The sequence below is a fragment of the Sinocyclocheilus rhinocerous genome, unplaced genomic scaffold, assembly GCF_001515625.1.
Source record: "Sinocyclocheilus rhinocerous isolate Xijiao unplaced genomic scaffold, SAMN03320098_v1.1 scaffold1381, whole genome shotgun sequence".
In the NCBI taxonomy this organism is placed as follows: Eukaryota; Metazoa; Chordata; class Actinopteri; order Cypriniformes; family Cyprinidae; genus Sinocyclocheilus; species Sinocyclocheilus rhinocerous.
In genome coordinates, this window is record NW_015654074.1 from 105,111 (window position 1) to 119,235 (window position 14,125).

Consider the following 14,125-nt stretch of genomic DNA (forward strand, 5'->3'; position numbering starts at 1 on the left):
ACACACACTCACACACACACTCACACTCACACTCACTCACACACAATCACACACACACTCACACTCTCACACACTCACACACTCTCTCTCACACACACTCTCTCACACACTCTCTCACGCTCACACACACACACACACACACACACACACACACACTCACTGGGCAGGGCTAGCAGAGCCACGTAAGACTTCAGCTTCTGGAAGACGGCGGTCAGCTTCTTCATGTCCTTCTGTAACTGCCGGTTCTTGGACGCCAGCGCTGCCGTGCAGAGAAACGCCTCGCAGTCCTCCTCTAGACTGCACAACACACACACACACACACAAGCTCAAATTCATGACTGACGTCTCGGAGACAAGAAAGCACGTTGCCCTGCACTAATCAAAAAACTGCACTGCATTAACAGAGCTTGCATTTTAACACATTGTATTGTCAAGACTTGAATTTTCAGTGCGGAAATTCAACATGATTTTATATTTCAGCTGTGAACATTTCAATTGGAAATTGCAAGCTCTGAAAATACATTCAAATGCAAGCACTGTTAATGAAATCTTTTTTTTTCTCATTTAGTGCAATTCCACATTTTTGTTTCATTAAAGGCACAATATGTAAGATTTTCATAAAACAAATATCCCAAAACCACTTGCACAGTATATTTCATGCAGTTTTGTAGTTATGTTATCCCAAAAGTTCCCAAGGATTTGTAAATCCATAGAAATTCCCATTTTAAATAATGGCTCATCCCTGGTCAATGACGCAATATCCACGCTATCCTCAGTTTCCGCTTGTAGAAACTGTGGTAACTCACGCACACAAATGCTGCTGTACAGTTAAATTAAATACATTACGGATGTTGCGAATAAAATGAAAATGAAATGAAAAGTGTTGACTGCAATATTAAATTCAGATCTGCTCAATGTTGTGCCATGTTTTTTTATGCATTTTTACAGTGTTGCACATTATAACCTATCACACACGAGTCTGTTGAGCTTATGAATGCAATGAGTTTCTGTTCAGTGACTGAATTCAGCTCTCACATGAATTCTCTCATCATAAACAACAAGTGCAGATGTACATATAGTAGGGCCTCTGTGAACAGACCACCAAATGAACTATTGAACAAACACATTCCAACGCAGGATCTGGAGATTCCCCACATGGCCATCAAAAGGTTGTAAAATGAATCAACGGCCAGCTTGCCGCCCCGGAGGCCGTTCAGGACACCAGCGTGGTGAATGAGACAAACACACATTCATCCGGTGAATCAGCGGGAAGACAAAATCTTCTCCTTGCTGAAAACTGTTGCTAAATCTTCTTAAGCAGCTGGAAGCCAAATCTCTGCTTTTGCGATTTTCTCAAGTTTCAATTTAAGAACTAGTAGCAAATACTAGACTTTTGGGACTCCATTCAAACCATAATTCTCATTCCCTGAACTGTGTGTGTGTGTGTGTGTGTGTGCTTTTAGTAGTGTAGTTTCATGTATAGTAGAGTAGATCAATACATTCTTGTTGCTTGCAAAGAAAGGCGTCTCATGTCTTCTGATCATTAGCTACTGTCTCATGCCCAGATCTTGTTTACCTAGCTCACGGTTAATGAAATGATCACTAGCATGTATTATGACCTTTGGACGAGGGAATAATATAAACATCAGAATTGGTAAGATATACTAACTTTTAACTATACGCTGGACGAATAGTTGATAAAGTGTAAAATATTAACTCTGAATCAGTTTTAATCAAGTTGATTCCAAATCTTTGGATTCGATTCCCATTGAACTTGCCCTAATTCCTTACAGTATGATGTAAGAGACTGATTCATCAAACCGTGTATAGACAGCTTCACTGCTTATAAGGGGAGAGCTTTGAGAGTGCTTAAACTCGCGCTAGACTTAAGTCAGTCATAATGTTCTTTGCTTGCTTTCTCTGTATATTTGTTTCGCTGTTTGAATAACTGTGGAAGGTAGAGGCAATTAAAAAAATAATAAAAAAATGAATTCATTATCTCATCCGTGAACATCCTCCTTCACAGCGTCATTAAGCTTCGCCTTTGTTATTGTTTTGAAAATGTGACCTCTAGCCGCGAAAACTTACATATTGTGCCTTTAATGTAAAAAAACAAGCAGCAAGATATTTTGCGTCAGTCAGTTTCTAAATATTCTAAACATATTATATATTAAGGCTGGACAATATGACCTAAAATCAAAATCTCGATTAACTGAACATTATACCTCAACATTACACCCTTTATTTATTTATTTGCCCTCATAGTTCACTGACAAGGTTAGTACTATAAATATGCTCAACTATTAAAGGTGGGATATTTTTTCTAACGAAAGAGTGCATTCCTTATCTTTGTGATTTTATAATAATTGAAGGAAACAAACTATATATGGCATATTTCAAACAATTAAAATCAAAACAAATTTCTTGAAATGAAAATGTCTTCTGAAAAGTCAGATTTCAGTTTTACTGTAAAAACGCTGCTCCGGTCGCTCAGATGAATCAGTGTTCTGTTACTGGACGAAGTCACAAGACTACACACACAGGAGCTAGTTTTTAAGAGAAACTCAGGGCTGCCAGTTCAGCGTTGTTTTTTAATTAATAAAGCGATCGCCCTTAATGTGATTTTGGCAGAGGGGACACCCAACGAAGGGGAAAACTCTTTGGAAAAAACGCGATTGGGCTAGTTTTGAATAGCAATCGGCCTTGTTTTGTTTGGCGGACTTGGCACCCAAGGATTTTAAAAAACGAAATAACTGACGTGGGAAAATTACAGTTTGAGGTTGTGAATTCCGGCTTTCCCAGCCCTATTATCTATATATATATCCTGTATATGTGTGAAGCTGACAGAGCAGCGGCCTGCTCTCGGTGTGCTTCTGTGGTGGTGAAGCAGTCAGCGGTCGCACCTCTGGAGCTGGTAGGGCAGGATCTTCTGCAGGAAGCTGCTGTAGGAGGAGAAGGATCTGGAGAAGTCCTGCAGCTTGGCCAGTGTTTCCTGCAGACGTGAAGCACAAGCGGTGACGGCCGTGTCAGACGTGATGCAGTCATGCGTGTGATCGTGTGTGCGTCTCACCAGAGCGGTGATGCTGTCCTCTGTGATGCTGTGATGTAGCTGCAGCAGATCCTCCTCCAGCAGACGCAGGTACGAGGCGTTCTCGTGCAGATACTGAGAGAACTGCAGACACAGGGCCTCAGATTAGCTCACACACGACACAGGGCCTGAAGCTCAAACATCTGCATCTCTACATTAGAGTGTGCGTGAGTGTGTGTGTGTCTCACCAGAGCGGTGATGCTGTCCTCTGTGATGCTATGATGCAACTGCAGCAGATCCTCCTCCAGCGGACGCAGGTACGAGGCGTTCTCGTGCAGATACTGAGAGAACTGCACACAGACACATCACACAGATACGTGCTCCGCTTACATGAATCAGCAGATTCAACATTACATGAGCACTTTAATTCAACAATGAAGCATAATCAATACGTCCTGCACGGCTAACAGCTGCAGATTTAGCCTGAGTTCAGTCCTTAAAATATACTAGTATCTGTTTTCATGCTACCAGTACTTATTATTTTAGCTGCTAGTATCTATTCCATTAAGTACTAGCACTTATTCTTTATCTACTAGTCATTTAAAAAAAAAAAGTACTTATTCATTTTATAATAGTACTTATTATTAAATACTAGACCTTAATTATTAGATACTAGTTCTTATTAATTACACTAGTACTTTTTCTAATAGTGACTAGCAACTACTCTATTGCTGCTAGTAACACATTTCCAATTTTTGCCATTCCCTTCAATGGCGGGCAAAAGCCGATCACCATCTCCACGTGGTGCCCGCTGGACAATGACCTGAGGGAAGTTGACAAACCGTGATGGTCTCCAACGTCAGGTGGAGCGACGCATCGGTTGGAGTATATTTCGGTCATATCAATCAATGGCTACGCCTAGTCAAAATTTGGATCTGAACGCTAGGGTGTCCCCCGTAGGCGACGCGCGTCATCCTCACCCCAACAACATGAGAAATGTGCGAGGGTTCCCTGCCGATGGACGAAGCGGGCGAAAGATGAGAGTCCAAATACGAATTGCGACATTAAATGTTGGAACGATGACCGGAAGAAGCCGAGAATTGGCCGAAGCTTTAAAGAACCGCCGCATCGACATCGGGTGCTTTCAAGAAACCAAATGGAAAGGAGCGAAGGCCAAGGAGATCGGCGAAGGATACAAACTTTATTACAACGGCACCAGTAATAACCGAAATGGAGTTGGGATCGCGGTCAGCGAGAAACAGCGGGACAATGTCACCAAAGTTCACCGAATTTCTGATCAACTCATGGCCATCAAGATCGAATCGGGCAAGATGACTCTTCGAATTGTCTCCAGCTACGCCCCGCAGACCGGCTGCCCTGATAACGAGAAGGACGCTTTCTGGGAGAGCTTAGACACCCACCTCCAAACCGTGGGCCCCGACGAATACATCGCGTTTGGTGGTGATCTAAATGGACATGTTGGATCAGCTAGAGGCGGATACGACACGTTGCACAGTGGAAATGGGTACGGCGACCGAAATGAAGGTGACGACCGCATTTTGGAGTGCGCCGAAGCCCACGACTTGGCGGTGGTCAATACCTTCTTCAGGAAGAGGCCGAGCCACCTCATCACCTACGCCAGTGGCGGCCACGCATCGCAAATCGACTACATGCTTATCTGGCAACGAGATTTGAAACTCGTGGCAAATACCAAAGTGATCCCGTCATAAGCAGTTGCCCCCCAACATCACCCGCTCCTCATGGATCTCAAATTGGTGTAGCGTCTGGACCAATCAGACACACAATATATATATTTTTTTAGTTATATTTAACAAATACTCTGTAACACCCCTCAGTTAACAAGCCATATGAGGGTCTATGGACCCTTCCCCCGAAATGCATCTTAACACCTCAGAAAGGCAGAACAGGCCTCTGGTTCCATGGCAACCAAGGCTGATATCACTGGTTTTATTGCCCAAAGGAATGCGGGCAGAGAAACTCACAATTCATTTACCCTTAGGAAAGACACACAATGCCCATAAAAATGGACTCTTCTCCAATTAATTCATAGAAAAACCTTTCTGTGAATGAACACGCATATCCTCCAGGTCATTGTGTATATTATTGCTGTCTTGTATATTGTCTGTTTGTATTGTATGATTAATTATGCATATTCCCCCTTTGAGCTGATTCGCTACATTGGACATTACCAGTGAGAAGCGCCATCGGGTCACCAATACGGAAAAAATCAAATGGTGGCGCATTCCCGAGTGCAAAGCCCGGCTATCGGCCCACCTCGACCCCATGGATGTGGACACGGACCAGCCAGCATCGGCCATCTGGGACGAAGCGGTGAGACAAGTTCACGAAGCGGCAGCCACTGGAAGACGAAGCCGGGAAAACGCCTCCTCGATAAGCAACTTTGGTTTTGGAATGAGGAAGTGCAAGCAGCAGTCAAGGTAAAGCAGCAGGCGCTCAAGCCGTGGTTTCAGTCCCGCACCGAAGGTGATTTCCAACGATACAAAACCCTCAAATCCACTGCAAAACGAACCGTGGCAGCAGCGAAAGCGGCCCATTATGACCGGCTCTACACAGAGTTGGACACGCCAGAAGGGGAAAAGAAGATCTATCGGTTGGCCAACACTCACCACCGAGCCACCCAGGACATCGGCCAAATAAAAAATATCAAGGATGAAGACCACCAAATCATCCGAGACACACCCACTATCCTCCGACGCTGGAGCGATTACTTTGCTAAAATCAGCAACGAAGAATTCGACCACCCGCCGATCCGATCTCTGGACCCGTTCTGCTGATAATCAAAGAAGTCGAAGAAGCCATGAAGAACGGAAAGGCCACTGGACCCGACGACATTCCTGTTGAAGCGTGGAAAATCCTCGACCGCCACGGAGCCAAATTCCTTGCCGCCCTCTTCAACCGAATTATCGACGATGGCGCCGCACCAGCGGCGTGGATGACCAGCATAACGGTGGCCATTTGGATGGGCAAGGGCGATGTGATGGAGTGCTCAAACTACCGACCAATCCGTCTTCTGTGCCACACCATGAAAGTATTTGAACGGGTCATCGACGTCAGACTTTGGAAGATCGCCAGCATCATGCCGAACCAATGCAGCTTCGTTAAGGGCTGCGGGACGATGGACGACATCCACGCGGCTCGCCTACTCCTGGAGAAACATCGAGAGAAAAACAAGCCTGTCCACATGGCATTCCTCGACCTGGATAAGGCTTTTGATCGCGTCCCGCACGAGCTCATATGGCACGCCCTACAATCGCATAACAACCCCGAGGCCTACGTCCATTGGATCCAACTCCTTTATCGAGGCGTCAACAGCGTGGCCTGGTGCACGGCCGGAACAATTCGCCATTAATGTCGGAGTGCCCCAAGGATCAGCCTTATCACCCCTTTTGTTCATCCTCTGCATGGACACCTTCACCGCCGAACCTTCAGTCACCTCACCCGTGGTCGCTCTTGTTCGCCGATGACGTCTTCCTGGCCAATGAGCAACGTGTGGAACTCAAAGAAGAAGCCCAGCAGTGGCACAATCGGCTCGGCGAGTACGGCTAGCACTTGACGGAGTACATGGAATGTGGCCTGCAAACCGACGGAACCATCCACGTTGGCGGAGCAGACCTGAAGAATGTGCAACAATTCAAGTACCTCGGCTCCATCATCTGCAATGATGGCGTGTCTCTTCCCGCCTCTTCCACGCCGCCTGGACGAAACGGCGCCAGGTAACTGATGTCATGTGCGACCACCAGATGCCTTTGCGCCTCAAGTCGAAAATCTACAAGACCGTGGTCCACCCAGTCGCCCTGTATGGATTTGAAAGCTGGCTGGCGACAGCAAAGCACGAGCAAGCTCTCCACGTCATGGAAATGCGAATGCTTCGTTGGAGCCTTCAGCTAACGCGATTCGACCGCGCCATGAACGAAGACGTACGACGACGGCTGCGTGTTGCACCAATCACGGCCAAGATGATGGAAGGACGGATCAAATGGTACGGACATGTTATGCGCAGTGGCGAAAATTCGGTAGCGTGGACCAACTTGCGTCTCGAGACAGAAGGCCGGAGGACCAAAGAAAAGATAGATGGACCGGATTACTGAAGACACACGTCGTGTGAACGTTGTCCCAGAAGACGTCTTGGATCAAGCCAAATGGAGACGAGCGTGCCGACAAGCGGACCCTGCCACTGCGCAGAATAAACGCTAGGACGAAGAAGAAGCCATTCCCTTCAATGGGGATTGGTCATTCAGATATCAACTATTCTGACTAGTATTAATTACAATTGTGACTAATAAATATTTTTTTATATACTAGCAGTTATTCATTTGGTACTAATACTTATTTTTAGATACTAGCATTTATTATTAGATTTTTATATCTATTAAACAGATACTAGCATTTATTCATTAGATACCAGTTTTTATTTATTATATACTAATACTTATTTCAAATGTTACAAGCTAGCTTTTTATTTTACTAGTAAGATTTTTATTTAATTGAACTCCACAGTGGCCATTCTGAGTAGTAATACAACTTTTTTGACTAGAGTAAAAAAGCTCTGGTGACTAGTAAAATAAGATTTGTTACTAGTAACAATTACAAAAGATACTAGTGTCTAATTAATAAGCACTAGTAATATTTAAAAATACTAGTCACAGTTGGAATACATACTAGTCAGAACTGAATAGTTGATATCTGAATGAAAGATTAGTAACTACTAGTCACTATTGAAATAAGTACTAGTATCTAATGATTAAGTGCTATTGTCTTTAATATGTTAGCAGTACCTAGAGCAGGGTAGACATCATCAGTCCTGGAAACACTAATCAAACAGACCTACAGCAGCTGATCGAGGTCTACAGGCAGGTGGGTTTGATCAGGGTCGGAGCTAAACTCTGCAGGACTGTGGCTCCCCAGGACCGACGCTGACCACCCCTGGCCTAAAGAAAGAGTACTAGTACTTAATGGCATATATACTGTGAGCTAAAAAATCTGTCTGATATGTAAGAGATATTGAAGAGTCGCTACTGTATTATTAAAGCGTGTTGTGGTGATGGAGATCCGTCATGGAGCACATCACTGTCCAGAGAGGAACTCTTCATCTGCTCACATTCACATAGCAAACACGTTTGTCCAGTGATTAAATATAATTATCATTAGATCATTTTCTGTACAATACCTCTGTTTAAGGTGCTGAATGCTTGAGATAAATTCATTCAATCAACACCATAATTAGCATTAAATGAGAAAACTGAATGAAATAGTTTTCTGACAGAAAGAGCCACATATTTCAGCAACAGTTTAGAAAAGCTGAACTGACTGACTGAAGCGGTGACATGCGATTAGCGTTTCTCTGCTGGCGTGTTTTGACTGTACGAGTGTTTGTTTCACACTACAGCAGGATGCTACGAGATATTTAGATCTGCACTGTATTCAGCTGATGAGTGAACTAAACTTCATTAAACATTAGCTGTAGCTGTGGCCATCCAATAATCACAAGGAGATATGTGACCCTGGAACACAAAACCAGTCATAAGGGTCACTTTTTTTTTAATTGAGAGCTGAATAAATCATCTTTCCATTGGTGTATGGTTTGTTATGATAGGACAATATTTGAAAATCTGGAATCTGAGGGTGCAAAACAAATCTAAATATTGAGAAAATCATCTTTAAAGTTGTTCAAATGAAGTTCTTAGCAATGCATATTACTAATCAAAAATTAAGTTTTCATATATTTACGGTAGGAAATTTACAAAATATCTTCATGGAACATGATCTTTACTTAATATCCTAATGATTTTTGGCATAAAAGAAAGATGGATAATTTTGACCCATACAATGTACTGTTGGCTATTGCTACAAATATACCTGTGCTACTTATGACTATACTATATTTTAATACAAAACATTTTCTTCGATCTCAAATTATGTGAATTTTGTCACAAAATTCAATCAATAAATCTGGTTTTGTGGCTCTGTAATGTAGCGTGGCAGATCACTATGGCAGCACGTGAAGTCATTTTCAGTTTCAGTTTTCAGCTCAATGAAACCTTTATTTTGGTTTCTGTTTTGGTAAAAATGAATTTGGGTGCATCACTACATTAGCGGCTCATGAAGTGAGCAGATGCAGTCAGTGCCGTACCTTCAGGTTGACAGGCGAGATGGCCTCGATGGATGAGTCCAGCGGATAGATGTGGACTCTCTGCTCCGTGTAGGAGTGAAAGTTCAGCAGAGCCGAGACCAGACTCTGCACAAACCCTAGAGCCTGAGCCGCCACGTCACGAGCCTTCAGCTGCGCACACACACACAGATCTCTGTTTACATGGCAGATTCTTAATCAGAGTATTGTCTTAATCGTGTTAAAATCTGAATATTGTTGTCCATGTAAATGTGACAGCAGGAGCATCCCTCTCACCTGATGCCTTCTGTTGTGCAGAGGAACGTTCAGACTGTTGTAGTCACTCAGCTCTGCAGGAAACACAATACTCACAGTGACACACATGACTAAACACCAAACACGTGTGTGTGTGTGTGTGTGTGCTCGTGCGTGCGCGTGAGTGTGTGCGTGTGAAAGAGTGTGAGAGTGTGTGTGTGTGTGTGTGTGTGTGTGTGTGCGTGTGTGTGCGCGTGTGTACACACACACAGCTATTCAGCATCACTGTCACAGCTACATTTAATGGAGGAGATATTTCAGAAGACATCCGAGTAAGATGTGACTGCTGATCTTCATTTAGACGCCCATATGAACAGGTTACAGCACAGCTGTGCTTAGATCTGCTTTGGTTCAGTGTGCTTTAATTATGATCTGGATATGGGATGCACCTCGGTGGATAAAATGGATCAGTAGTAGTATATATTTAACAAACTAACACAAGTTACATCACACAACATATATTAAAGATTCTAAAACTTTTTCTGGCAAAATTATACTAAATAACTCTTTAAGTGAGTTCACTTCATAAAAGAGTTTTCTACATACATTAAAAGCTGGACAGTCCAATAAAATATGTTTGACAGAAGAGGAATCTTGCAGAACATGCTTTGAGTAGGGTCTTCACCTTTCAGCAAAAATGCACGAGTCAGTCTTGTATGACCTATGCCACATCTGCTAAATAACACTTTATCAAATATAGTTTTGAAAGAGATTAAAAATCTGTTTGAAATTTCCAGATGGATTTCATGTAATTCATTATTTGTTCATGTATCCCACTCTTCTTGCCACTTATTTAATATATAATGATTAATAATAGGTCTGATCTCTGAGGGAGGAATTTGACATGTGTTTGCTTCCTGATTAAAAGCCAGCTTTGCTGCATCAGCTCGCTCATTTCCTGAAAGCCCAACGTGGCCTGGAACCCAGCAAACAATAATACTATAGAACTGATTCTGTAGATGGTCCACTTTGGTTAAAATACTGTTTTGAAGTGAAGGTTCATTGGCTTCAATGTACACACTCTGCACTGGTGGAGTTCTGAACGCTCCCAAAGCAAGCCGTAGTCCTTGATGATGCACTGTATCAAGTATCTGTTTATATGATTTCCTGGCAGAATCATAAATTACACTCCCATAGTCCAAATGGGACCGGATAAGTATAAAATGCATCACACTACACAATAGAAACACTGTGCGATTGAAACAGGCGTCCTGGATCACAGGATCAGAGATAGTCCTTACACTGCAGTGATGAGTGAATGTAAATACTCACCACTCTTCAGTTCTGATTCGACAGTCCTTGGCTTCTCTTTCCAGCGTCTGAGCCTTTACCTGACATCATTAAAAAGACACGTTTACACCTCCTCATGGACATACACACATCAACATCAATCATATATCAGGAGCACCAGCGATGGGTTAAAACAGCGGTCAAGTTCAGAAAAGCATGCCTTGAAGACACGTCTCGAGGCCCATATGCACACACAAGATCAGAATGATAGTCTCCAAAGCAGTGAGCTAAAAATCCATCTGTGTGCAAAGTGATTTAAGTATTGTCATGACCCGAATGATTAGGGCTGCACGATAAATCGCAATCACGATTAGACAGAAGCTGTGATAGTCATGTGTATCTCGTCAGTGAAGCAGGGTTCTGTGATCAGTAGTAAATCGCCATCTGAAGGCCAGAGAAACTCCAAATACACCCCGCAGAAGAAACCCAGGCAATCCCTATAGCGCTAGCTGAATAAACAGAAGATTTAACTGCTTTCACTGATTCAGCGTGACTAATAAACACACGACTATATGATTTATCTGAGTTCTTATTATAATAATGCAATGCTAATCAACATAGCCTTTATCACTGCTTAGAATACTATGAAATATATTGCGTGTCTTATTCTGTGTAAGAAGCCTCATCATCTCACAGAAGGATTTATTTCAAACACTCTGACGTTATGAAGTGAGTTTGGAGTAAAAACATGTTATTAAATGTGGTGCTTTCAGATGGAGCAGCATTTACTACACAGAGTCGTAGTTCACTGACAAGCTACGCAAACAGCTGTCAGTATTGCAGAACAATTTCATAATCACACTATAATATCATCTGTGATTATGATCGTGGTTTTGTGTAGCTTGTCAGTGAACTACAGCTCTGTGTAGTAAATGCTGCTCCATCTGAAAGCTTGTGATGGAGATTTACTACTAATCACAGAACCGGCTTTACTGACGAGATGCGCATGACTATCACATGTGATTATTTGTGCAGCCCTACTAATGAACACAATGGGTTTCCAGCATGTGAATGTGTCCCTGACCTCCAGAAGGGCTTTGTCGTTCTGCAGTTTCTCGATGGCGTCTGTGTATTTGCGGTTGAGAGCGTTGACGACGGCCTGATGCTGCTCAGACTCTTTCTCCAGCTGATCTAGCCGCGCTCTCAGCTGAGCCTCCTGACGACGGTACTGCTCATCCGCTTCATAAAACTACAGAGAGAAGAACACAACATTAGCAACAGCTGAGCTCTCACCGGTGAGCTCTGAAGCTCCCCATTCAGATTACGTGTTTTTACACGTGCTAACACTACATGACTATCTGCATGATTGTTCTTAGTTATATTGTGTATATGGAGAAAAAGAGAGGACCAAGCACCGAACCCTGAGGTTCCCCGCTGCTTAACTTATGTGATTTATCTCCCTTTTGTCCAGCAGGGTGCAGGTGCCTAACACCGTGTCCTAACTACACGCGACAAGATTCCAGCGACAAACAGTTTGTGTGTCCACACCAGACGCGACGCGACAGAATCAATCAAACATCACAGCCAATCAGAAGCGTGTGTGGGGGCGGAGCCTCTCTGGAAGCGCACTGCACTCACAACAAAATGGATAAGTTTATGATATAATTCATAAATATTAAACCTTTTTAACATTATTAAATGTACATACTGACTGTGTGACTGATAACATCTTTGTCATGGAATACACTCGTTGGTCCGCACTGAGTTCACAGTTTAATGTACATCTTTGCTTTAATTTATTTTTTAAGATCTATTGTTGCTTTCAGTATGGCTATAAAGTCACGCAAAATTATATTCAAACTCACATTAGGCATGTTTAACTTTGAATAAAGCACATGATCACCTGAGATTATCTACTGTTATATAATTTGTATGTTGTTCTTCCAGCCGCAGCGTCGCGGAAATAGAAACCATTTCTAAATTAAAAATTTTGCGTGTCGCGCCACAGCTAGTTAGGACAAAAACTTTTAACATGTAAAAGATACCTTTTATCGTGTGTCGCGTGTAGTTAGGACACAGTGTAATCTGGAGCTATTCTGCACATTCTGACCTAAGAAAAGGCAATAAAATTGACCCCTTAAAGGCAGGGTATGTGATTTTTCAAAAACACTTTAGAAAACTGATTCGGCCCGAATAGCAAAACAAACTTGTAGCCAATCAGCAATAAGGGGCGTGTCTACTCGTGATGTGGAGGAGAGCTTTCAGTGCATGGGACGGACATTAGCCGAGCCGAGCGACAGAAAGATAGAGATGGCGGATAAAAAAACAAAAGAGGAAAACGTCTGCGGAACGAGTATATGTGGGGCGGAGCTATCAAAATAGGGCAAGACCTTTTTGGGGTAGGGGCGTGTTTGTTTTGGTGATTTCAAATATCAACATTGGCTACCAGAAATCGCTTACTCTGCCTTTAACCTTGCTGGTCTAAAATTAAATGAATCAAATTGAATTTGACATGAAGCAAAAAAAAAAGTTTTCATTTTTATTAGTTAGTTTGTATATGGGTCAGATCAGATGCACAATTCTGCCTGTTCTAAATCAGACAGAGAGATAACGCAAGAGCGAGAGATTGTGTGCGTGTGAAGTGAATTACTTTAAAAACAGTGACATTCCCACCTCACTGCTAAGAAATATCATGTAGTTTTTCTGTAACCAAGCTGTTTAATTGATAAAAGTCGTGGGACAGCGTTGACAATGAGTTTCTGTGTTTGAGAATGTTTCTGTGTGTGCATGTCTGTGTGATATGGATTTTGTACAATGATATCTGAACTGTTATTTTAATGCTGTTTGAGATGACATTACTGAGTATATCATAACATGTCATGAGAGTCCATGCATTCACTGTGTGATGAAGCTCATCAGAATTCAAAAACCGTTCAAACACAGCCGGATGTACAGAATCAATCTGCGTCACACACACACACACACACACACACACACACACACTCTCACACACACACTCACTCTCACACACCTGGATGTGAAGCCGCTCGTTCTCCTGGATCTTCTTCTGCAGGTCTTCATCAAACACGCTCTGTGTCTGCAGGCTGACCTGAGATGGAGAGTCACCTTTATTCTGCGCAAACACACACAAACCAACAATAATGACTGCTGATGCATGTTAAACGAGTAAGAGAGCATCGCATTTGGTCCCTGTGATTTCTGAAACTAATCCTAATCCTGTGGCTGGAAAGTGAATGATGGAGTAAGAGCTCCTGATCGGCTCATCAACTCTGACAGAGCTCTGTGTGTGTGTGTGTGTGTGTGAGTGTGTGAGTGAGTGAGTGAGTGAGTGAGTGTGTGTGAGAGTGAGTGTGTGTGTGTGTGAGACCGTGTGTGTGTGAGAG

At 42.9% G+C, this 14,125-nt stretch overlaps 1 protein-coding gene across 1 annotated transcript in view; it reads right to left on the reverse strand.

The window, feature by feature from the left end:
* ppp1r21 (protein phosphatase 1, regulatory subunit 21) overlaps nucleotides 1-14,006 on the reverse strand; it is a 30,638-nt gene extending 16,632 nt beyond the window's left edge. The window contains exons 1-9 of the mRNA XM_016523479.1: nucleotides 14,003-14,006; nucleotides 13,753-13,886; nucleotides 11,806-11,970; nucleotides 10,764-10,822; nucleotides 9,474-9,543; nucleotides 9,201-9,350; nucleotides 3,277-3,378; nucleotides 2,904-2,992; nucleotides 161-297 (exon numbers count right to left, since the gene is read on the reverse strand). Coding sequence (XP_016378965.1) covers nucleotides 161-297; nucleotides 2,904-2,992; nucleotides 3,277-3,378; nucleotides 9,201-9,350; nucleotides 9,474-9,543; nucleotides 10,764-10,822; nucleotides 11,806-11,970; nucleotides 13,753-13,886; nucleotides 14,003-14,006 — 910 coding nt within the window. The remainder of the gene's footprint in view (nucleotides 1-160; nucleotides 298-2,903; nucleotides 2,993-3,276; nucleotides 3,379-9,200; nucleotides 9,351-9,473; nucleotides 9,544-10,763; nucleotides 10,823-11,805; nucleotides 11,971-13,752; nucleotides 13,887-14,002) is intronic.
* Nucleotides 14,007-14,125: the final 119 nt, after the last annotated feature.